The sequence below is a fragment of the Serinus canaria genome, chromosome 1, assembly GCF_022539315.1.
Source record: "Serinus canaria isolate serCan28SL12 chromosome 1, serCan2020, whole genome shotgun sequence".
Taxonomy (NCBI): domain Eukaryota; kingdom Metazoa; phylum Chordata; class Aves; order Passeriformes; family Fringillidae; genus Serinus; species Serinus canaria.
This window is the reverse complement of record NC_066313.1, coordinates 81,029,220-81,054,281: the sequence shown is the minus strand read 5'-3', so window position 1 is coordinate 81,054,281 and position 25,062 is coordinate 81,029,220. Positions and strand designations below refer to the sequence as shown.

Below are 25,062 nucleotides of genomic sequence, written 5' to 3'. Positions count from 1 at the left end.
TTTATTATCTAAATTCTCAGTTGTTAGATGTTTCTACCTATGATATCTACCCACAAGCATTTAAGGAGTTCAAAGTAACACTGTACTTGACTTTGGGGTAGGAAAGTTTTGCTGTTGTCTGGCATCCTCTGTCTATTTCATATAGTGCAGATTTAGTTCATTTTTATACTATGGACCACTATTGGTTGTCGCCCATTGCCTTTAGCACAAGATGACACTGCTCGTTGGACTCATTGAAAGCCAGGGCAAGTGGGGTTGTAAGGAGCAGAATGTTTGAATGAAAAAATCTATTTCTTCAGTTTTATGAAGGATAACAGATCCAGATTTCAGCACTTCATGCAGAAACTCTGGGGAAGCACTTCATTTTTTTCTGCTTCCAGGGAAATGACAGAGGGAGCTGTACTAGCACAACAGGGAAGTGTATCCTGGGGAGGAGGAGATGTTGGGATAAAACTAAAATAGTGTTGGGAGCAAAATAATGTTGGGAACCCAACACCCACATCATCTGCATTCTGGGGACTTTACTTTGGTCTAGGTGTAATCACACTGTTGTGCACCAAGTCAGACCCTAGTGCGAAATTCCAGTGGTGCCCCATAGTCATCAGATTTATGTGATTAGCACTGGTCTGCACAAAAGTCTGGCAGTCCCTGGATACAGCAGCCTCTTCTTTGGGAGCAGCGAGGAGGAGGAGAGAAGGATTATGACTGGAGTGGGTGCACTGTTTGTAGGGGCTATAGTAGATACCTAATTTAAGTACTGACATTAGTAGGCTGAGAGATGTAGCCTTCTGCATGAAGATACTGTCTGTTAGGGAGAGATTGAGAAAAAACCCTTAATTAGATGCTTTGAATCAACCTTTTGAGGGACCTTCTCCTACCCCTGGGCATGGGAATGAGGCAGTGATACCAGCCCCAAAAATGACAGCTTTACCTGTGCTGGTACATGCAGCAGTGTGGATGTCTGTCCAGACTCTGAGCTTGGACTCCTAAATGCAAACACGGCGATTGGTATGTGAACCCAGGAAATTAACTCCCAAGGTCAGGCCTTTGAAAAAACCTAGTGAAGAAGGCAGGCAATTACTAAGTGTTTCATGTGTGGTGATGCATCTAAATTCATTTCCCACTGACACTAGGAGTGCCTCACTCCAGGCCAGAGTGTAGTCTGCTGCTCTAGTGTGAGGGCACTGGTAACACTAGGCTTTCCAATTTTACACTGGGAATTTACGGCCCACATGTGCATCAGCAGCAGGATTTTGAGCTGTGGTTTCTAGTGTCATAGGATAATTCAGGTAGAAAAGGACCTCTGTATGCCACCCAGTCCTGCTTTAAATGGGGTCAGCTCTGAAACTTATCCACTGGCATTTACAACTATATATGCCATGTAATTCCTCTGAGTGTTGGTTTCTTTCCCCTGTACTATATACTTTAAGAAAAGGGTATTATTTAAGGAAACTATATCATATATCATTTGTAATAGTGTAATGTTAATAAACTGAGAAAACATTGTTGTTGTCCTATAAATAGTTTTCATTGTAAAACAAATTTTGTGATTTTTGATAATAATTTTGAAAAGCCATTGCTTTTGTCTTTCTTTGTGATGAAAACACCTTTCAGTAGCAGACCTGACTCTGATTTCTTCACCTCAGCAAGCAGGCTAATCACACAAAGTCACCAGTTTGTATCACACATCTACTTTGGAGTAAAAACCTGCTACACTTGAGCCTTGTTACTGATCAATTGTCTTAAAAAAAAAAACCCTCAACAACAAAGCAATGTTAGGAAATACCTGTTCAATAACCCCTGCCTAAAACTTTCTTTGACTATGATATAGGATTAGCAAATATACACAATTTTCCCCCATTTGGCCTATTTTATATTATAATCACTTTAGAAGTAATAGGAATTGTTCTCAATTGTATTTGGCATTTCATCCAATCTATTTATTATAAAAGATTGACGCATCTGAGCATGAAGCATCTTGAAGCATAGAAAAATGTTGCCTGGTAATGCACAAATAGACCACAAAGGGATTTTTCTTCTCTGTCATTCACATTATAATTCTCTAAAGGAAAGTATCATTTTTATGTCTCCTCCCTCAAGCAGCATGAAATCTGTGTCTGCAGAGCCTGAGTATTTGCCATGGGAAAACAAAAAACAATGATAAAAAAATACTTTAAAATATTTTAGAAAGTAAGGGACAAAAAACACAACCATGTTTGTTGTTATTACTAGTAAGTTGTAATTACTATAAAGTTGTGTTTAAAATTAATTACATCTGTGGATTTCTGGAAAAACAATAACATGAGCTATTATATCAAAATTTAAGAGGGTAAATTATTCAGAACACTCCAATGAATTTTATTCACCTATTCATAAAAAGTAGGAACTAGTAGTCCCAAACATTTACACATGCATTTATTTGATGGTCCAAATTATGCTTATAGTAGTCCTCAAAACTTATTCCCTGCATACCCTGCTATATAGGCACAAGAAGGGAAAACAAGACTGTTTTAAGGTGCTCACTCCTGCATATCAGTGGCTGAGGCTCCCGCTGCTCTTTCTGCATGCGGGGGATGGAGGTAACCTCTGGCAGAGGAACAGCAATAAGCAGCTGGTGATGGTAACTTTTAAAATGGTTCCAGCTAGGTCTGCCAGATTTAATCTGATCATATCCTGTAATGGAGAAAAAAACCCCAACTAATTACTTAAACCTACCCTCTTGAATGTACTCTCTAATTTGAGGTGACTCACCTTTTGGTGATTTATGAGATATGAGGGACATGACTTTTTGGAGAGCACAGTATTTAACTTATTAGGGTTGAAGACAACAAGAATTGACTACACACACCACAGTTTGAAATCTGAACACGTTGTCTCAAATTAGAGAGGGAATGGAGACACAAAAATGACTAAGCCACTTTTAAAGGGGCTTTGCTCTTCCCAGCCACCCCACTGAAGGATTTGTGCATCTTCATAGTGCAAGTAGGGAGTTTACATCCCATATGGGTCCACAATTTGTGATTCATCCCTTTAAAAATCACAAGAACCCCTCTGCTTTTCAGAGCAGTCTTAAGAAGAGCAGCTATTTTTGGGTCACTGGTGGTCTGGACTCATCTGGCAGGCAGAACAGATGTGATAGATCAGTCTATTGGACAGCTGCAATTACTAAGCATCATTTCCTTGTAATCTGGCAGGACCTTGTTCAGTGAGGAGCAGAGATCCCACAGAGATGCTCTGAAGATACTTTCCTGCATTTGGCTTATGAGAACAAGATACGATGAGAGCTCTTGTGGCCAAAGGCATGAAAAAAAATAAAAAAGAGAGAGAGAAACCTGTTAAACTTATTATCTGTGTTGTGGAAAATGCCTAGAGATCCCAAGGAACATGAAACTGCTGAGCAGTAGACACAACAAAAATAGAAGCAATGCTCTAAACTTTTTAGATTGTGTAGATAATGCAGACAAATTAGGAAAAGACAACATGTTCTATTTAATTCCCCCAGTGCTGGTGGGAAACTGAGGCAGACAAAGATGAAGAAGTGACTTAACTTCATGCAAGAAATCCCTGGCACGGTCACAGTTCACAAACCCCAGATATTCCAGAACATCAGCAGCAGCATCACCAAACTCTCTTTTTGTTCTCAGATTTGTCTCCTAGTTTACGCTGGTGGTTTTTATCTGCACCAACACTTTCCTGTTACTGCCTCCTTATTTCTTTTTTTTTCCCGTACATAAGCTTATAAATATTAACTATATATTGCACTTCATGCCACACCTTAGATCAAAGTGTGCCTTCTATCAAAGGCAAGTGGTGAAACTTCAGGCGGGTTGAGTTGACCCTCCTCCTTCCCGGCATGACCCTGGCGAGCGCTTGGTCGAGTCACGGGAAGGACAGCGATGGCTCGCAGAAAGGCCACGGTGACCTCTGCTAATATTAACAAGTTTCACTCCCCGTGAACGCAGCAAGGATTCATTAGCACAGGGAGGATCCAAAAATACATAGGATGAGGAAAATTAGGCAAATTAGAGATGCACTCAATTTTGCCTCCTCTAAAATGGATTCCCAGAGGAGTGCAGTCAGTTTAACTAGTTTAAAAAGCTGCAGTGTCTAGAGGCAATGTATTTAACTGTTCTCTTCCTCCTTGCACTTTTAGGACCCAGCTCCTTGTCTTTTCCTAGCTGCCAGAAGGGCTTACACAGGCTTTCCCCCCCCACTCCTACAGCCCAACGTGGGCTTGTTGCATGTTTTCCCAAAATCTTTGGCCCCCATACCTGGGCTAGACTCCACCAGCAGCCAGCCAGCTCTCACCAGTCCAGCTTGGTGCAGCTGCAGCAAGCTGCTTTCTGGGTTACCCAAGCCTGGAAAGGCACTCACGGTCTCCAAAACCTTTCATATCCCTCCAGTTGCTCCTTAATGCGTAAAGCAGGAGTGTTCCTCCACAGAAATCAGTCGAAGCTTTCCTCCAGCGTGGTCTGTACGAGTGTTTCCTTGGAACCTCCCTGCAGCAGGCGAGCGAACCACCAAGAGCTGATAATCTTCTAATTAGTAACACGGAGTTAGTGAATAACTCATGCTTTACAAATAAGTCAGCACATGGAGGTCTCAAGACCTGAGTGTATCCAAAGGAAGCCCGAGAGAAACTAATTGACATCTGTGGGGGCTACAAGGTCTGTTGGCTAGCCTTGCAGCTCTCCACAGCTGCTCATGCATACCCAGAGGAACTAAGGGGAGGCTGCAGGCAGCCAATTTTTAAACAAAACCAGAAACCTCCACAGCCTTGTCAATGGGTGAGTATTTGTGTGTGTGGACATGTAGCAAGGGGTGTAAACGGGAGCACACGCTGCAATTTCGCTGTGCAGTAGCCTAAGTCCTACTTATACAGCAATGCCGAGGACAGAATTCCCCTCTTCAAGGAAAAAAATAGAATAAATACTCTTGTGTTTAACAGTGACTCTCACCCCCCTGCCCCAAACAGAGCAGCATTACTATGCCACTAAACCTTTTACTCCCCACTGTTTTTTCTCACTCAGCATTAAATGAGGGCCCAGTGCAGCAGAGGGATCTGCAGATGTCAGCCCTGGGCCTCCGTTTCCTTGGGGCTGATATCAGGAGACCCAACTAGATCAGAAAACCACATCTTTACTGTAGAGCCACTGAGCCCTTGTGAGTGAACCCTGGGCAACCACGGGCAGAGCACTTCCTGCTTCAGGGGTGAAGGGAAAGTTCAGCTGAGAAAAAAAGACTATCATCTGGGAAAATAAGACCCAAGACTGCCCCATTTTGAACAGAGGAAAGAAAATATTTCACTTTTGCTCCACTGGTGCCAGCAGGCCCAGCAGCATCACTCTTTCCACTGGTGCTGGAGGTAGACCCCACCACTTCCCACTTACCTCAGGACCACCATTTCTGGAGGCTCCTTGGAAATGAGCACCATTCCAGGGCCCTTTCCATCACCCAAGTTCTTGTGGTGATGGCTCCTCTAAGCCAGGCCAAGTGCCTGCCTGCACCTTTGCTCTCCTTATAGCACAAGCAGCAGTGGAGCACTTAAATCCTTCATTTCAAAACTTGTAGATTTCACATGGCAAGCGTGGGGAAGCTTTGAAGTGGCCATAAACCACATGGCAGAGTTTCAGCTTTCCCTGTGTTTCTAAGTCTAGTCAAATCTAGTCTTCAAGGATTTCTAAATCCAATTCATCCACAGAAAGCCTGCACGCTTGTGGGTAATTAGCTTGGAAGATCTTGCCATAGCCTGGCTGTGTATGATACTTTCTGGTTAGTGGGAGAATCTAGTTCACTCAGAATGAGGTCATGTTAAGAAACAAGCTTGCAATCCTCAAATTGCTTTTGTCATTGGGAAAAAAAAAAAAAAAAATAAACCTCACTCATTCAAAGCCTGTTTAAAGCAGTACCGTGCAAACCCCCATCAGCATAAATGTCATGAGTGGTAGGTGATCCCAAGGGCTGTCCTGTCCCATTCATAGGCAGCTCCTGGCATTAAGAGATACCAAAGGTGAAGGATAGGGACAGCACCAGAGTGAACACAAGGATGGGATATTCTGGGAGTAATGTAACAGTAGGGAAATTAGGGAAATTAGGAGTGGGACCCATGTACCGGAGAGAGGTTTCGATGTGCAGTTCAAGGGATGAGCATATTAAGTGAGGTTTGTAATATCACTTATCACACTGTTTTTTCTCTGCCAGAGTATGGGTTCTTGGTTACTTCCACTCTTCTTTCCTTGTGCTGGACTGTGTTGTGCTGAATGACCTGAACTCAGGTAAAGATGAAGGTGTCTCATCTGGGTAAACATTCCTCCCACTGGCAGGTTTGCTGACATCATTTTGCTCTGCAGAAAGTTGAGGATATTTGTGGGAAAATGGCAGTCTTGCTGTGGAGCTGCACCCTTCCTTGCTGCCACTCAGAGGGCTCCCTCACCAGAGAGCACAGTAGGAGATTGGGAGCCTATTCCTTCAACGCTCATAAGCCAGAAAGCCAGTAACCCATTCCTCCCCAAAGAGGGGAAGGAAAAGAGGGCAGGAGAAGGAGGGGACATCAGGTAGTTTTCATCACCAACCCCTTAGTACCTCATTCAGAAAGGACCTCAAAAGCACATTGGATTGCTGTCATATAACTTGTTTGCACCACTTGCTCCTACCTAGAGCTACTGTTCCCCGGCTTCCCACCTCCCCAAGTCTCACCTACAATAATCCCTATCATAAGCACCTCTGCAGAACACCCCTCTGCACACTGCTGGGAGAAGCCCTGCCTGCTGCTGGCCATAGAATGTCTCCATTGTGGCCTCGTGCAGGCGCTGTATATAATCTTTCTCTGCCAATATATGTCTTTGTGAGCTGCCCCCTGTCCCCCTCCTCAAAATAAAACGACTATTCTTTTCTGTTTCAAGTAGATTTCGTGCAATAAAAAACATTTTATTGCTTCCAGTAATTGGCATTTAATTTGCAGGCCTTTACAACTTGCAAAGAACAGACTGCTTTAGCCGTAGAGCTGGTATGTGTGTGCACTTTGTGGATTTTATTCCACTGGCACTTGCTTAGTTGACTGGTGTAAAACGATACAGTTATGGTTTTGCAATCAGAAAGGCTGCAGATAAAGACCTGGAGAGATGTTATAAGGTCCTGGGTCCAATTTGAAGCAGCAGGCAGGACAATATAATTTTAGGGGGCGCTGCCAGCCTCAGACATCAAAACTTGACTCCTGTTAAGTGTTTTCCATTTTACTGTCAAAATATCAAAGGCTGCTATTTAAACCCAGAGTCTCTTAAAGTTGATTTTCTTTCTCTCTCCTTCTCCCTCACTTCTTTTATTCCCTTTAACTACCCCGATAAACGCGAGGTGAGGTAACCTGTGAAATGTTAGCCCCCTCACTCCCCACCTCGCCTTGTAGGGGCATTGAAGCTGGACACAGCCCTTAGCTCTTTTTTGGGGGTAAAACCTTGCTCTGACCGGCCCCATTTCTCCCAAGGGCGGCCGGGCAGGGGGGTTCTCTGTCCCTCGAGGGCCGCATCTGCCGGGGGCGGCAGCCGGGGCCGGAACCAGCTCAGCAGGCATGGGGGGGAGACCCAGCTCGACCCTTCCTAGAGGGAGATGCCACGGCAACACCCACCGATTCCTCCCGGGGCTCGAGGGAGAGCTCAGGGGAAGGGACACCCCGGCCAGCCGCAGGCTGTAAAACTGGGGACACGGCATGAGGGCAGCGTCTGCCCTGCGCCTCTCCTGGGCACAGCTGCCAAGCCTCTGCCTCCTGCTCCGCTTGCCCGATGGGCCGAGCCGGGCGGGGCTCGGGGGCAGCACCGGGCCGAGCAGAATCCCCCCTCGCCTGACGCAGGGGCAGCGGGGACCGGCGGAGCCTCGGCCGGAGCGGCGGGCGAGGGAGTGGGAGGGACGTCCCGCTGCTGTCGCCGAGCCCCGCCGGGCAGCGGAGTGGGGCCGCAGGAGTGGCGGCTGTCTGTCTGTCCGGCGGGTGTCTGTCTGTCCGGCCCGCCCGTGCGCGTGTGCGTGAGCCAGGAGCCCGCGCGTGTGCGCGCTGCCCGCCCCGCGGGGCTCACTCGGGCACCCGCCGGGCCGGCCGGGCACGCGTGGCGCTCAGGAACACGCGTGGCCCTCAGAAACACCCGTGGCGCTCAGGAACACGCGTGGCCTCCCTGCCGTCCCTTGCCTGCCCGGCCCCGGCGGAGCTCAGGTCCCCGGCGCAGCCCCGCGACCCCGCGGAGGCTCCGGCCGAGCGCCCACCGAGAGAGAGCGCAGGGCCTCCCACCCTGCCCACGGCGGGGGGCAGCGGAATCGGCAGGCGGGAGCTCTCGGATGTACCTTATTTCTGTATTGAAGCATGGCTAAATTCACGGGATTCTGCTGGCAATAAAGTGGCAAATAAATTATTCCTTCCCTTGAGTATTAAACTGTTATCTGATTGAAGTTCACTCTGATGTTTCAACTATTTAGTTCTGTAAGGGAGGGGTGGGAGGAAAATAGTTGCACCCTTAACAGAATAAGTAAATAAGTAAATAAATAAATAAAGTCCCAAATAATCTTCTGTAGGGAAGAAGTTAATATACTCAATTATTTTCTGAAAAAAGATCATAACATCTGGAAATTGATATCAAATGGTGTACAATCCCTGAGAGACGATAAACTTCCACTGTATAATATTTCCACTAGAAATCTTAATAATCCCATAAATCTTCCTTGTGAATTGGGAAAATGTAACAGTTCATTGAAATACTCATTGGGAAATAATTGAAAAAATGTAATAGTTCACTGAAATATTCGTGGTTTTTTTCTTTCTTTGGTGCTGTTGCTAACTCTGTGCATGTGTGTAAATATTCCTACTTCGTTTTAAAGACATACACGGAATATTCCCTTGAGCGCTGCATACCATAAAAGAAAAATATGCCCTTTTGACTTATTAATCATTATTACAGAGTTCAAAATTGCAGCGTCCCTCGCACATTATTAGAGAAGGCAAACAATTCTCTCTGTGTGTATTTCGTGTTGCTAAAATCAGTACAAACTTTACAGCTCTCAACTTTTTTCCTTTTTTTTTTTTTCCTTCCCCTCACAGACTCTTCCTATTCTGCTCGAGTTATCCAGGGCAACTGAAAGCAAGGGGACTACTCGCCCATTATGCTGGCCCACTGCATCGTAATTAATTACACACAAAGGCAATTGCTTATTGTAATTCACCTCGTGAATGTTTTAATTTTGCAGAAGTAAAAGTAGATGAGGATTTGAACATGTCTAGGCTCCATGTAATGAATATATGAGTAATTAACGTTCCTGGAAAGATACAGCTTTATATATATTAAAAAATAATGTGATATAGAAGAGATGTGCGTATGTGAGCGCATGTGTTTGCTTGTACTTTGGTCCAGGAGAGAGGAGAGCATTTATGTGTTTTTGTATTGAATTAATGTATCCCTTTGGTTGCGTTACTGCAAGTCGGAATAAAGACAATTAAGCCCTTAGCATTTCTGTCACACTCCATTAATTACTGTAGCCGCTGCTGTCCCGACCACTTCGTAACATATTCATCAGGTACGATACGAGTCCAGCAGCGTCAGCCGGTGAAGTAGGCTATTGTTAGTTTAAACTATAGCCTTTCAAATGTTCTTTATTTTACTTTTCATGCAAGATTGTTTTCCTCTCCTTTAAAAATGTTTTTCTAAAAATAAAACTCAACATAAATGTTTTAAGATTAGATTTGCGGGGCAAACAGTTTAATTTTCACCATATGTTGCCACAGCAGTTTGTAAATTAAAAAAAAAAAATCTTTCCACTAAAACCACCACCACCAAAAAAAAAAAAAAAAAAAATCTAATATAAAAAATGTACTCTTCCGAAAGCGTCTCCCTCCTGTGGGCTATTTTACAGCTCCCAAATAAATCTTTAAGGTTTCAAGGAAGGGGAAAAAACAAAAGTACCCTGATGACGGAAAAGCAAATCCTGCCATGATAATGTCCTTTATTAATATTATAGATGTGTAGTGTGCTGGATGGATCAATCATATCCATTCACAATCAGGATTAAGAGAGCCTATTTTAATGAAAATCTATTAGTCTCTCGCTTGAGACACGGATGCTGCTTAAATCAATAAACAGCATAAAAGAGAATACGACGCAGGTTTCTAAATTAAAAAAAAATCCCATCTATGAAATGTGTTAAGACGTCTGTAAAATCCTGAAACCCTCGATCGATACTTATAAATATTTAATTTTTTTTTAACACAAATTGAAAACCATTAACACTGCATCCATTCTTATTATTAAAACAAATTGTCCTTGGAATTATGTGCTGTGGAAATGGAGCCAGATTGAAAGGGCATCCTCTGAAATATGTTTACTCGCTTTCATGTAAACCAATAAAGATCTGCAGGAGTCTGTAGCGTGAGCAGAAAGGTTTGATGTACAATGTCCATGATTACAGTCCCTGAATTAATCACGAGAGAGAGAGGGAAGGAGGGAGCGAGATGGAGAGAGAGAGGACTCAGTTATCTACTCAACAAAATCTTACTCTTCGGGTCAGCGCTTATTAAAACGTGGATTAAACCGATGATTTTTCTGATTGCTTATTTGCCCTATTTCGACCAAAATAAGCTGAAGGGGGGAGGGTGGGAGGAAATCAGTTTCGCCCTACGTCATACCACGAGTAAATGTACAAACGTAAATTCTTCCTATAAATATGAAATTCAATACTTTGCCTCGGAAATGCTTAAAGCTAATGCAACGTTTAAACTCATTCATGATCATTCCTCTCGTTTAACTCGGAGAAAAACCACAACGGTCAAGAGCTTCCTTTGAGAGAGGAATTAAAAAATGACACATGGATGATACCACGCTAAATAAACGCTCCTCTGCAGCCCAAGGTCCGCACTATCCGCTGCCAGGCTGCCTGCCCTGCTCTCAGATGCCCCCTCTCGCTTTGGGGAGGGGGCAGCCGGGGGGCGGGCTCGGCTCCGTGGGGAGGAATCAGCCCCGATGGGGAGGCGGTGGGGAAAGGAAGAGGGGTAGAATAAACGGGCCACCCCTTTTGTCCACTTAGGACCCCCAGACGGGCAGAGGGCTCCTGTCCGTTGCCCCGGGGCAGTAGGGAGGGAAGAGGAGGAGGATTTGGGGGCATGGTGCCCTCAGGTGAGCCGGCAGGCCGAGCAGTCGGGACAGCCCTCAATGTGCTGCTGATGGCCCGTCCTGCAAGGGGGGATCCGGCTGAGCGGGGTGGCTTGTGGCCCCGCAAAGAGGTACCCAGGGTGCCGCCGTGAGCCGGGGGCAGAGGGAAGGTCCGAGGAGCGCTGGTGACTTTTTAGGTTTGCGACAGGGTCTCAGGAGTTCCGTTCCTGCAAGAGAATGGTATTTGGGCGGCAGTTCCTTTATCTCTCTCTCTCTCTCTCTCTCTCTCTCTCTCTCACTCTCTTTCTCTCTCTCTCTCTCTCTCTCTCTCTCTCACTCTCACTCTCTCTCTTTTTCTCCTTCTCTTTATCCCTCCCTGCATCCCTCCCCCCAAGCCCATTTATCGCGAGCAGCAATAAAGGTAATTCCTCTCTGAACCCGACGTCAAAGTTTGTAGTGGGGACAAAATTGCCCCCCAGTTTTGTTCCCACCTGCACCACCTTGTTCTAAGTCCCCCCAAAGCCGCGGGCTGTGCAAGGAGAGGGGCTCGGGGGCGCTCCCCGCCTCCCGTCGGTCCCTGCCGCGCCGCTGGGACGGGACGGGTCCGGCATCCCTCGCAGAGCTCCGCGTCGCGCAGCAGGGCCGTGCGCGCCCTGGGGGATGCCCGCGGTTCTGCGCTCCCCGCCGCCTGCCCCCGCCAGGGTCCGCGGCGCGGGGTGAAGGCCGGATCCCCGGGAGAGTTGAGCTTTGCACTGGTCCTGTTTTGTTTGTTTGTTTTTTTATTTTCTCGGTTTTCTCCCTTTCCCTTTCCGGTGCTTTTGTTTCGCTTTTCTCTTTCGGAGCGAGTCTGAAGCAAGTTCCCCCTGGCTGCAAAGCTCCCCCCGGGGCCCTCCCCGCTGCTGTCGAGGCCGCCCTGGTGACGGTGGCCCGCAGGCTGCCCCGCGCCTCGCTGTCCCCCGCGCCTCGCGGGAAGCGGGGGCAATCAACCTTCCCACCGGGCGCTGCTGGGAAGCAGAGAGGGAGGGATGTGGAGCAGGCAGGAGAACTTGCCCCCCCCCCCCGCTTCTATCTGAGGAGGCTTGGATTTGCCCCTGTCTTCGGGGGCAGGAGCCCGGCAGGGGCAGGAGGCGCCCGGCGGGCTCCGGGAGGAGCATGGCCCGCGCTGGCGGGGGCTGCAGGCGTGGGGCTGGGCGCAGGGGGGAGCTGCGGGGAAGAGAGCGGGACGGGGGCGAGAGGGAGGAAAGAGGGGATCCGGCGGACTTGGTGCGAACTCCGACAGCTCGGGGAAGCCGACGCGCACTGTGCCTCTCCAGCGCTGGGGACGCGGAGTCAGTAAATATTTATCCTTGCTTGTGCGAGGGAGGCAGAGGGAGACTGGGCACGGTGGGGATCTGTGCCGTTGGAGCCGAGGGATGGGGAAAGTTTCCGCGGCGGAGGGCCAGACTCGGTACGGAGCTTCTCCCACGGGAGAGTGAGCGCCGGTGGCCCCGCGTGTCCGTGACACCCTCGCAGCACGCACCAGCCTGCGCAACAATCCTCTACGAGCCATTACAGCGCAGACTGCATGAGAGAGGCACAAGCAGCGTGTCGTGCCGGGCTCTTTCCTCAGCCATACGTTACTTCCCCGTCTATCGTTTGCCTTTATTATTTATGTGGTGCCGTGTGATATACATTAGAGCCTCGGATTTGATTGGCGTTTGCGATGACAAGACCTGTTTGTTAAGTTGTAAGGCTTCCTCCGCTCCCTCGCTTGTTAAACGAACTCTGGAGGAAGGATGCCACCGAGACACGACAATATAATAAATGTCAGGGATATCTGCAGTGCCGAGATCAAATGATCAATCCTTGTCCGCTAGATAATAATTTTAAATTCGCACAGGGGGAGATTGATTTTTTTTTAAGCCCTTTATTAATTGCTTCCTCGATTATTATTTTTCCCCCTCCTCCTGTGGAAGTGTAAACTCTGGTGCTGGGGCCACCTTTAGATTAATTAAACGTATTTTCAGCGTTTTAATGTTCTGTTAATTTTCAGAACAGTCCCACACTCCCCCGGAAAAGAAACAATGGCCCCTTGCTCCAACAAGGAGCCTGCTTTGGTTGCGATTCAGAGCAGAGGGTGGCGTGATGATGAGCTCTGATTATCTCAAACTCGAGGCGGGGGAACGAGAAGGACGTAAAAAGCCAAAGGACCAGAAGACAAAATTCCTCCAAATACCGAATAACCCTTCGCGTTAAAGCCCGAGGAGAAGAGACAGAAATAAATAGTTGGGAAATCGGCTCCGCATGGGGATCAAACGGTGCGGAGAGGCGCTGGAAATGCCGGCGCTGTTATCTGGAGACGAATTTCAGGCAGCTATTCAAGCGCACAGAATAATAATTAATCCGGGAGTACAACAAAAATAACTGCAGCCTACCAAGATCAAGGTGGGGAAATTATTTCGAGATCTATGCTAAATCCAGCAGGATATGTTTCGTTGGGGCAAAAAAAAAAAAAAAAAAAAAAAAAAAAAAAAGGTTTATTGCTCTATTTGTGTTGTACACACTCCCGTGTTAACAAATTATCCCTCTGCTGCATGCAGCAGGATATCTCGATATCCGGAGAAACATTTTAGATTTTAATTTCCCCCACAGTACCTTCAGACAACATAATAACAATAAACAAGGAGACAGATCCTGCAATGTTCACATACATCTGGAGAGACTCCCTACCTATGGATACCCCACAGCCAAACAACCCACTCCACATCCTCCGAACACACCGACACGGACCTCCGAGGCATCTCGCAACTTGTTTAGCTGCAGCACACGTCCCCCTCCGTGCACCCACCCACCCACCGCCAGCCAGAACAGGCAACACTTTTAAAACAGCATTTTTGTTTCGCCGATCATTTTGACCTTTTAATTAAGAGAAATTAGCTAAATAGCAAATCAGGTAGAATTTCCAATGATTACAAAAAGTGAACATCTCTGGCTTTTTATTCATTACCTTTTTATTGAACACTCATTTTCCTTTCCTCTTGACAGCGATACATTTAATTGCAGGAGCTCAGTTATTTGGTTAGCTGTGGGTCCGTTTTTACTCACAGTGTTGCCACGCACAGGATGTCCTTAAAATCAATTAAGTCTTCCTCGACTCTCATTTCTGCAACCATTTACAGAATGTAGATACCTATTTTCATGTTTTCTACTTTCCCCCTCCCTCCCTTTTATTCCTCTCTCTCTCCCTCTTCCTCTCTCTCTCTCCCTCTCTCTCTCTGTCTTCGTCTCCCCCCCTCTTTTTCGCTGTTGCCTCTTTGCCTCCCTAAATCAAGGTGCAAAGATGCCAAAGAGTGATGAAATGAAAAGAAAGCCAATTGCTGGACTGAGGTGGGGGAGATAGCTGCTCGGAGTCCGCCTGCGACTATGGAGCAGTCAGTAATTGCTGGAGACAGGGAGAGCTGGGGGTTGGGCTGAGGTAGCCATGTATAAATAGTGTGATCTCAAATTGAAAGGCATAAATAACAGCAGGAGTGATCTAACCCTATACAGCCCATCTTCTACGTGCAAAAACAGCGTGCGGAGGACGGCCACATCTCCGATTGAAAACAAGTGGATCTCTGTGGATAAGATCACCGGGCAGCCATGGAAGAACTTACGGCTTTTGTATCCAAATCTTTTGACCAGAAAAGCAAAGAGAGCAGCAGCGGCAGTGGCAGCGGCAACAAGAAGGAGACGATCACATACAGGGAAGTTTTGGAGAGTGGGTTGGCTCGCTCTAGGGAGCTTGGAAACTCTGATTCTAACCTGCAGGACATGACCGAGAGCAGCAACCATTGCCCGGTGCATCTTTTCAAAGACCACGTAGAGAGCGACAAGGACAAACTGAAGGAGTTCAACACGGGCAGGACAGCGGAAGGTAAGAGCAGGGCTGGAAGCCCTTCGCCCCGCGCTTCTCGCCGGCAGCCCCGGTCCCCTCCGCGGCCGGCCCTGGCTCTCCGCAGCGGGGGCGGCTTGGCCACCGCGGGCCCGGTTCCGGCCCCGGCGGGGCGAGCGGGATCGCCTCCCGCATCCCGCTTCCTTGCGGCGGCCACCTCCCTCCCTCCCGCGGCGGCGGGAACACAGGCTTAGGAACACGTACTCCTGCATGCATAACGTGAGCGTAGCCGCGAAAAACTAGTCACAACTTCGGTCCTGCCCCCCCGCCAGCCCGCGTTCACATCCGAAATCGATCCGGTGCGTTAGGCGTTCTCTCGCCTGGGGGAAGGGGGCTGCGCAGCACGTCAGACGTTTTTGTCTCTATCTGTGTATTTTTGTACGAGGAAACCTTGTCCGGGGAGTTTTAATGCCTTAGGAGACCTGTTCTTCCTGCTTCCGGGCCGTCAGGATGCTGCTGCTCGTTCTGGGAGAAAGCGGGAGGTGGAGAGGGCTCTCTCTGGACATTTTGTCTTGGGTCGGTCAGCCTGTCCTTCTCGGAGGCTCCGACCGGCGGGGACGAGAAGCAGGAGAGGAGCCTGGCTGTGGGGCAGCTGCCCGGAGCCGGTGAGACAGAACCTCTCTGCAGCCAGAGGCACCGGCCGACCGGGCCGACTGGTCCCTCGGTCCCCTGCCCGTCCTCTCACCTGGGCCAGAACAGCGCGGCACCCCGCCGACCGAGGGGAAAACGCCATCCCTTCTCTAAGCAACAACAACGACAACGACAATTTAAAATATATACATATTTTTTAAACCAAGACAACTAAAAACCTCGCACGGGCTCATAGGGGAAGGAGAGAATTAAAAGGACGGAGGGATTAGAAAGTTGAGAAAGTGTCTCTAGGCAAGTTAGACAGGTGGACCTGCCTGGGGAGCTACTGGCTAGCTTGGGGTAATAAAAACTGGTTAATAGGTTGGGGAACAACAACCAGCCTTTCAGCTGTTTCCTACCGTTTGATCTTGTTTAATATAACACTGGGAGACTTAATTTACAGCCCAAACTTTTATTTAATATCCTTCTCTTTTCTACCTGTTCCCCAAACAGAAGAACGAGGTATAATCAGGTATAATCCCGTATTCGGGTACCCATATTTCTGCACAAGCCAGTACCACTCAGCTCTGCTTATTTTCCTTCTCTGGTCGAGAGATTGAGAAACGACAAGATTCAGTTTAAGGGAATTATTCGATGCAGGAGATGATTTTTTTTTTTTTTTTAATGAAAGCGGGGCATGTTTCAGGGATTAAAAATAAAACGAGAAGGAACGAAAAAAACCCCTCTGCTACTCTCCCTTTTTCCCGATGAATCGAAATTCTGGCTTGTATGTTTAGCTAATCTAATCTATGGAGAGGGGCTGGGGGTGGGGATGGAAGGGAGGAGTTGGAAAGAGCTGAGATGCTTGTGACAGTTTAAATTCATGCCAGGTTTCAGTCTAATTTCAACTGATTCCGGCATGTGATTTCAGTCCCACCGATATGCTAGTTAATATTTTATACCTATCACGGACATGCTGTAGCCTCGGAAAAAAGACAGCTTTTGAACGCGCCTGATTTTCCCTAGGCATTTGCTGGGTTAGCACCCTCGTCTTTTCATAGGGATTCCCTTTACAGGAGAAATGAGAACAAAACGCCATTAAAACCAAACAGTGAATATCCCCATCCGGAGGCCAGACTCTTCCCAAAGTTTTATGCAGCCAGTATCAGCCCGGAGCCCGGGGGAACGATCATGACCAGGGACAGTTTTAATTTTGGAAGTGAAAACGAATGCATAGGCTTGGGTCCGGCCTGATTTAAGCCCAGATGCAGTTCAGGATGCTTTATTACGTTTAATTAACTTACGATTTGCAGTTTATAATTTGCATTTTGGGATGCTCCTAAGTATGTAGGTTAATATATGTTAATGAGCACATTTCTCTGTGTGTGTATACGTACGTATACATGTATATAATACCTGTGTACTTGGTGAGGAAAAAGGGAATTAATTCGGCATCATTCGCAGATGCGACTCCCCAGAAATCCACACCACCCAGAAGGTGAGGCACGACAAAGGAGGCAGTCAGGGCAGGCTCGTCCCTGCACTCCGCTGGTGCTGCGCTGGATGCGCACCCGGCGGGGCGCCCCAGGCAGGCAGGGGATCCCGGGGAACCGGTTCAGCTTAAAGTGGTGTCCCTCGCTCCAGCATCCCTTCCTCTTTTCGTTAGTTGGATTTGGAAGAAGGACAGTGCCTTAGGCCTCCGACATTAAGGAAAAGGGGGGAAAATTATAATAACAAAAGCGGAGGAAATAATATACCAAAGCAAAAGAAATCTCCCTGCCCAAGACAGAAAAGGGGAACTATTTTACCCCTGCCCCCACAGCCTCCCCTCTGCCCGGGACAATCATTCTCAGCCGCTGCCTCTGGTCGCAAGCTCTCCACGAGCCCTGCTGGAGTCCCTGGAGGTTGGGAGGGTTCCTGCTGTTTTCGGGGGCCTGGGAGTGACCCATGGCCCTGGAGCCCGCTGTCCCGCACAGGGCCGCGCGGGACCGCCTCCCCCCGGGTTTCGGCCCGCTGGCAGGTATTCTGGGGGAAAGACGGGTGTTAAGGAGGAGAGAGACCGGCGGTCTCTTCTCTCATGCATAGGGAAAGTTTCTTTTACGAGATAAATACTAACATCGTGGCTTCACCATGACAGCGGTAGGGAGCTTCTTGCATAACCCTTTTGGGGAGAAAACGTCGCCGGATAAACCCCCTTCCCCCACCTCTTCCCACTGCCTGGAGGTATCGGGGGGCCGGCGGTTTTCCTACATCCCCTTCCCCGAACTGCCAGTTCCAGCGGCTTCCTCCTAACCCTGGAAAGAAAATAAAATTATATGTTCTGTACAGTTCTTCTGACAGGGCATCAGACAGGCAAGGCAGCGCGGCTCCCTTCCTCCCTCCGGCCCTCGGGCGAGCTGCCCCCTGCCCGGCGCGGAGCCTGTAGCCGAGCTCAGCCCCTCTCGCCCCTCCTGGCCCTGCCCGGGGACCTCCTGCCCCCTCCACCAGCTGCACCCGCAAGTTGTGCTGAGTTTGGGGACGAAGAGGGGAGGAGGGAGACCCCTGTGTGAGAGAATTTCGAAGAGGTGAGAGGGGAGGCTCAGCGTCGTTTTCTTCTTCCCCCTCCCGGCAGGGATCTACGAATGCAAAGAGAAGAGGGAAGATGTGAAGTCAGAAGACGAAGACGGACAGACCAAGCTTAAACAAAGGAGAAGCAGAACCAATTTCACACTAGAGCAGCTGAACGAGCTGGAAAGACTTTTTGATGAGACTCACTATCCGGATGCCTTCATGAGGGAGGAACTAAGCCAGAGGCTGGGACTATCTGAAGCTAGGGTTCAGGTAAGAGAAAGGCTCTGTTCCTGGAAACGTGCTCACCTCTTCCTAACTGCCAGCGGATCCTAGCACAGTGCCCCGTTTCATGCAGAACGGGAGGTGAAGGCAGAGGTGACACGTGTGATGGGAAAGCTGTTTGCAAGTTTGCTGTACCTGTCCTGCCAAACAGTTATCCTGCCCTGGGAATATCTGCCCGTGTCTAGCGTTTCCTAGGAAGGCGGTTTAAAATTTTTTTTTTTGTATGTGTGTGGGGTAGGGTGGTTGGGTGGTGATAGTGTTGACAAGTCTCTAATAACGGAACAACTGCCTTTTTTTTTTTTTTTTTTTAATATCTTTTTTCTCCCTTGCAAACGTGCCATTTACTCCCCCTTAATCCTCATTTTCTTCCCGCTTTTTCTATTATGGGGCCATTATGGGGGAAAAAAAAGAAAAAGGCCAGAAAACAATCGCCTGAATAAGGCTAGACAGTTTGGGTGCTGAGGGACGGGATTAGCCAGAGCCGGGGGAAAGGTGCCGGCTCTGATTCGCACAGCAAGCGTATGAATGCATGCCACCCCATCTGGTGGAGGTTCCCCCCGTCCCTCCCATCCCACTTCAGAGACAGCTAAATGCCAATTAGACTTCGAAATCTTGAAAATAGATCCGGGTTGCTGTAGTCCTGGGGCCACCAGAGCTGTCTGTTTGGGTGGCTCCACATCGATTATTTTAAAATTTGATTTTCAGTTTGATGCAGAGGAAAAATACTCCCTCTTCCCTCAAGCAAACTAGGGAATGCTTCCACAAAACAGATGTCATATTAAAAGCAACAAAAATCCTCAACCAAACAAAACCCCAATATAGAAATAATTAACAAAAATCTACCTAGAAAAAATAGGGTCAACCTGTGGCTCTCTGAGCAGGCCCAGAGCAGGTGAAACCTGAAGAAAATATCTTCTTGGATTAAAATTCTATACGTGGCCTAACAGACACAAACCAAACTAAAACTCAAGAAGAAAAAGTCACCAAGGCTCCACTGAACAAAAGGCCCTCACACCCTGGAGATAAGGGTTGCCCATGTATATGGATACCTGCCTATAGGAGTGTGTGGGTAGCTACACATAGGCATGGGTATGGCTCTGAGGGCAGAGATGGAGGAGGCTCCAAGCCTTGACCTCACTCCCGGGGCACAGCACAGCTGGAAGTGGAGAAACACGGCCCCGAGCTGGAGTGGGGAGAGGGCTCTGTTGAAGCCCCTCCTTAAGCGTGGAAGGCAAGCTGACAGCACACTGCTCAGCCAGCATTTACCTGAGCAAGACACTATCTCGCTTTAAACAACTGTCTCCTGGAGGCAAATCCTGAAATAAATGGAGTACCTAAGTTGCTTTCGTTCCCTTTTTTTTTTTTGGGGTTTTTTTTTTTTTTTTTTTTTTTTTTTTGTGGTCTTCTTTCAAGGTTTTGTTCTCCCCTGAGCTCCTCTGACTCAGTACAAACTGAGCAGGGCAAGGCATGGTGCCGGGCATACGCCTTAGGAATGGCAGCTTGCAGGGAATATTGCAGGGGTTCAGAGTGCTGCTGGCCTACTTTCTCCTGGAAGATTGATCTAACCACACCATATAAATTAATGAAAAGATTAAACTTTTGCTGAAGGGGACATCAACTCTTATGTCATCTTCCCAGGTCTTCTTACTTGGGCTCTGTAATATCTTTCCCAGGCCTTGATGTACTGTTTCTATAAAAATAAATTACTTGTAATTGAATTCTGCACTCTTTCTTTCAAGTACTTTATTACTGAGGAGCACCTTAACAGGATGCTCATAGTTACAGGAAAATTGGTGCTTCAAGTGCTTACAGATCTTAAAACAGCACACACACACAGAATAGAAAAAAAAAGCCCCCCCAAAAATTAGGAGGAGATTATGACCGAGGTTTAAAAAAAGTATTTATTATTTTTATAAAAGAGGTTTATGTGGATTAAAAAAAATCCCTACACATAAAATAGTATAAGGAGGAAAAAGAGGAAAAATGGATAATTAATTAGGAATTAAACAGAGAGTTAATATCCATCAATAAGTAGATGGAGGAAAAAAAAAAAAAGAAAAGGCAGAAAAGGGAAAGGTTTATTTTTTGGTTTTTTTCCTCCCCTAATACTTTCAGAATTGTTCTCTAATTCCTATCTGAACCTCTTGTCCCTTGCTGTTAAAGGATATAGTTTCAATTTAGCGTGGAAATTTGCTGTAAATAAATTGAAGCTCCTATGGTAGCTAGTCCTTATTAACCTTTTATTTTTAGTGTTGTACTGGAAACTCATATCACCCAGCTGTCAGGGTTATAATTGAAAGTTATGAGACCATAGTGAGGAGCAGGCAGTAATTCAATTACAACAAATATCTTTGGGTTTATGGTGCAGGGCTAAATTAAATGTCATTATTCACTGTCTCTAATGGAAATCAAAAGGAAATCAGATTAGAGCATTTGTGAAAGAAATCACTGAGTGATCCTTAATGAAGAAATAACTGTCTAAAACAGTGTACTGTGCTTTACTTAGCATATTCATGACTAATTGGAATTGATCGCGAATCACACCAAGCCTGATTTATTATCGCTTAATGCAGTGGCTAATTCATCACTTTTATTCCTCATAACCTTATTTTTTCGTAGCTAAAGGGAAAGGCCACTTCGTTTTCCAGATTTAAATATAATTTCGGTTTGAAAGATGTTCTGATTTGCAAGAGAAGTTGTTTAAACGCTGCTTAAATTTCTTCTGACAATTTATACTGCTTTGGCGAGGCGGGGGGGCATGGGGAATACATACAAGGAGATTTCCTGCAAGGATTTACCACAGCAAAAAAAAGACGTATTATTGTCGCTACAGCTCGATAATATTTTGCATGCTCATATTTAAATACATCTGTACATGTGTATAAACCCCGAACGGTCCATTGAAAAGGAGAAGCGATGCATGTTGCTAATATTTGCGTATTGCTGGTAGGGAAAAATAGGCTTGTGCCGCGCTGTGCTCTGCAGGGCAGCGGGGCAGCAGCGATGCCGGCTTAGCACGGGGAGGGTTCCGCTGGCTACAGCCGTCAGGGACAGGAATCAGGACTGGTGGGTGGGTGGGTCTGTCTATCTATCTGTGCGTCCGTCCGTCTGTCCGCACCCGCTGCTCTCCGCAGTCGCCCGCTGCGCGCTTCCCCCACAGACACCCTAGGCAGGAGAAATGGTGCGCTAAATCAGAGAAGGCCAATTCCTACTTAAGAAAATCACTGAGGTACCCGAGGTAATTAATGCCTTCGGAAGCCTTTCTTTGCACTAATTACTCCGTTGTAAATGACCATCATTAAGGCAATTGAAGAAAGCTTGAAGGGAAAATTTGATGTAGGAAGTGCAGTTAGTATTAATTAACCGTATGATCTCTTGGCAAGTGCAAGAACATCAAAGGTTGTAGGTGTTTACTTAGCCACAAGATTTTATCAGCGGTGAAAGTCAATGTTTGTCCATATTCGGTAGGTTTTGGTGTAAAGATAAGGATCCGCTAAATATTTTGGCCCGCGTTTCTCATGATGTTTTGGGGCGAGCTGTTAATCGAGCACGGCAGAAGGGGAGAAGTAATGAAAGTCTGAAATGCCCCTGGAAAAGAGGCACGGGAAGCGCAGTGGTAACTGCAAAGTTCTTCGATTGTTTGAGCGAGAACGGCTGGAACTGGAGGAGCATTATCGGATTACAGGCGCTCCTCGGGTAGGGGCATGAGCATTTCTTTACATCCCAGCCTGCAAAAGATGCTGCTCTTGTCTGGCCAGAAGTCTGCAGAAGCGGATTTTTTTTTCTTTAACATTTAGGGGAATGATTCAGACCCTTTAGCGAAAGTTGAGTGTCTCGCATCTTGGCAGAGATCATCGATTTTAAGCCCAGCTCGGGAGAGAGGGCAGGAGCTCCAGTCTCTCGGGGGCCAGACCCCGGAGTCTGACCTGGCTCACGCTGCCTCTTCCCGGGCTGCTTAAGATGACTAGGAAGGGTGCGAGGGTCCCCTCCGTCCTGCGGGTGGTCTTACTGTAAGTGTCGCTCCAGACGGGTGGCAAAAAGACTGCCACTGCCTGCCCAGGGGACACGGGACCCTCCGGAACCGGTGCTAAGCGGCAGGCTCCCGGTCTCTCTCTCTGCGAGAGCGCATCCAACTCCTAGGTTCAAGAGAGGGACCACAAGAAGGAGCAGGAACTCCCCCCGAACAGTCCCTCAGCAGCACAGAGAGGGGCTCACTCCGCCTGGGGTGACTGTTCCCGGGGGGAGACCTCAGCAAAGCTGTGCAGTCACTCGCCTTATCCCTCCATCCCTAGCTCCTGAGATAATGCTCCCTTAGCAGCTGCCTAGGCCACCTTTATTTTTTTTTTTTGTTGTTTTGTTTTTGTTTGCTTTTTCTTTTCATAGGTCTGGTTCCAGAACAGGAGAGCAAAGTGCCGAAAGCAGGAAAACCAGATGCACAAAGGTGGGTTAGGGGTGCGGACCGGCCGGGGGCTGGTAGCCTCGAAGCCCCGGGGCACCTTTGCCACTCACCCGGCCCTGTCTCTCTCCGCAGGTGTGATCCTGGGAACCGCCAGCCATTTAGACGCCTGCAGAGTAGCCCCCTATGTGAATATGGGAGCCCTGAGGATGCCTTTCCAACAGGTAGTTAGTTCCGTTTTTATTTTACTTTCCCCCAGTACGCTCCGACCCCCATTCGTTCGCACGGGAGGAAGCCGGACACGTTTACAAGTGCCATTTATATAGAAGTTGGCACGTATTAAAAACAGGCTGTAAAACTTCGTGAAGGAGCCCCCGCCCGGCTTTCGGGAGCTGAGCGCTGCTCGGGACGGAGCGGGGGGTCCCGCGGCCCCGGGAGGCGCCGGCGAGGCTCAGGGCCCCTCCGCCGCCGTGCCATGGGCTGGCACACGGCCCCGGGGCCGCCCGCAGACCGGACCGGCCTCCCGGGGCCGTAGCGCCTTCCCCGGGCGGGGTGGGCCTGGCAGTGCCCGGACAAGCCCGCCCGTCCTCTGTGGGACGGACCGGCTCGGTCCCGAGCAGCCCAGGGGGCTTTGGGCTCCTCCTGGCGCCGGAGAGCGCGGCGGGAGGCGGCTCCTCCACCCGCTGGGCGAAACCAGGAGGGGGAAAAACCATGCGGACCCTTGCGCTGTAGTTCCCCTCCTCATTCCCGGGCGGGCTGTTGAGACCTGTCCTTTTCCGATGGATGCGACCACCCCGGAGGTGGGGAGCCTGCTGCCAAAAGCTCTGCCACCCTGATGGTTAGCCAGGACAGGGGCAGTGGCGGAGCGCAGACACCGACGCCACTACGAGGGCCGGGTCCCTGCCCCAGCGAGGCGCAGTCACCCGGGGAAGGCCGCTGGGGAAAACCGGGACGAGGGCGATGAAATTCCATTCCCGCTCAAGCCGGTTGTAACTCTTCCTCCCTCGGTATTTTCTTTTTCTTTTTTTTTTTCTTTTTTTTTTTTTTTTTGTCAATTAATCGGGGAATTGATTTTTTTTCCATCCCAAAGGGACCCTCCACCACCTTCTCCATCTCGGAGACACGTGGAGCTGACAGATTAATTGTATTGATTTTTAAAAGACATATTTGGACCAAAATAATTAAATACATAAATAAACTCTACCCCACTCCTCCCCGAACCTACCCGAAGCTGAAATCTCTCAGTCAACCCAATGTGTTTGTGTAGGTCTAGAAAGCTCCAAAGCAAACACTAGCCGGGTATAGAAGGGACCCACGGCCAAAGAGTTTTTAGCAAGGTATAAATAAACATCCCTGGAAAAAAAAAAAAGGAAAAAAAAAAGGAAAAAAATTAGCTATTTAGCACTTGTTGGCGCCCGTGCGTTGGGCCGCATTTATTTATTTATTTATTTACTTACTCACTTATTTAAAACCACCAGGAGGAGGGTTAAGCGTGTCTTTGTGCCCTCGGTTGAGCAAGGAGCGGAGATTTGCCGCCCTGATTGCGGGGGAGACTCCGCTCACAAGTTGGTCTTTTCACCCGCCGGGCTCCCGGGAAAGGTCGGGGCTGGGGATGCGTGGCCCGGGGTGGCCCGGGGTGGCCCGGGGGGCTGTGTGTCCCTCGCCAAGGGCTCGGGGCTGACGCCGTGTCTCTGCCCCGCCGCCCAGGTCCAGGCGCAGCTGCAGCTGGAGGGCGTGGCCCACGCGCACCCGCACCTGCACCCGCACCTGGCGGCCCACGCGCCCTACCTGATGTTCCCGCCGCCGCCCTTCGGGCTGCCCATCGCCTCCCTGGCGGAGTCCGCCTCCGCCGCCGCCGTGGTGGCCGCCGCCGCCAAGAGCAACAGCAAGAACTCCAGCATCGCCGACCTGCGGCTGAAGGCCCGGAAGCACGCCGAGGCCCTGGGGCTCTGACACGCTTGCCCCGAGCCCCCCATCACACCCCGCCCCGGGTGCCCGCGGCGGGCGGGCGTGTGACCCGCACGGACCGCCGCTCTGCCCCTCCGCTCCTCCTCATCCTCCTCCTCCCTGGCTGCAGGGCGAGCAGCGAGCGCTCCGGCCGCCCTGCCGCCTTATCTCTTTTTTATTTGATTTTGTTTTGGTGTTTTGTTTTTATTTCTTTCCCCTTCCCCGAGGTCTGCGAGCGCCGCTTTGCTCGCCCGCTCGGCCCCAGGGACTCGGCGGCCGGGAGGTGC

General features: G+C 48.7%; 2 protein-coding genes across 2 annotated transcripts in view; one reads left to right on the top strand and one right to left on the bottom strand.

Annotated features, from left to right (window-relative positions):
- LOC127059869 (trichohyalin-like) overlaps positions 1–25,062 on the bottom strand; it is a gene marked incomplete at both ends in the record, with an annotated part of 310,239 nt that overhangs the window by 42,036 nt on the left and 243,141 nt on the right. Inside the window, 1 exon segment of the mRNA XM_050977641.1 lies at positions 11,368–11,493. Within this exon segment, the coding sequence (XP_050833598.1) occupies positions 11,368–11,493 (126 nt within the window).
- On the top strand, positions 14,618–24,781 carry SHOX (short stature homeobox). The gene is made up of 5 exons (XM_009085363.3): positions 14,618–15,012; positions 18,212–18,420; positions 22,816–22,873; positions 22,964–23,052; positions 24,536–24,781. The coding sequence occupies exons 1-5, from the start codon at positions 14,739–14,741 to the stop codon at positions 24,779–24,781; spliced, it is 876 nt and encodes a 291-aa protein (XP_009083611.1). The 5' UTR covers positions 14,618–14,738.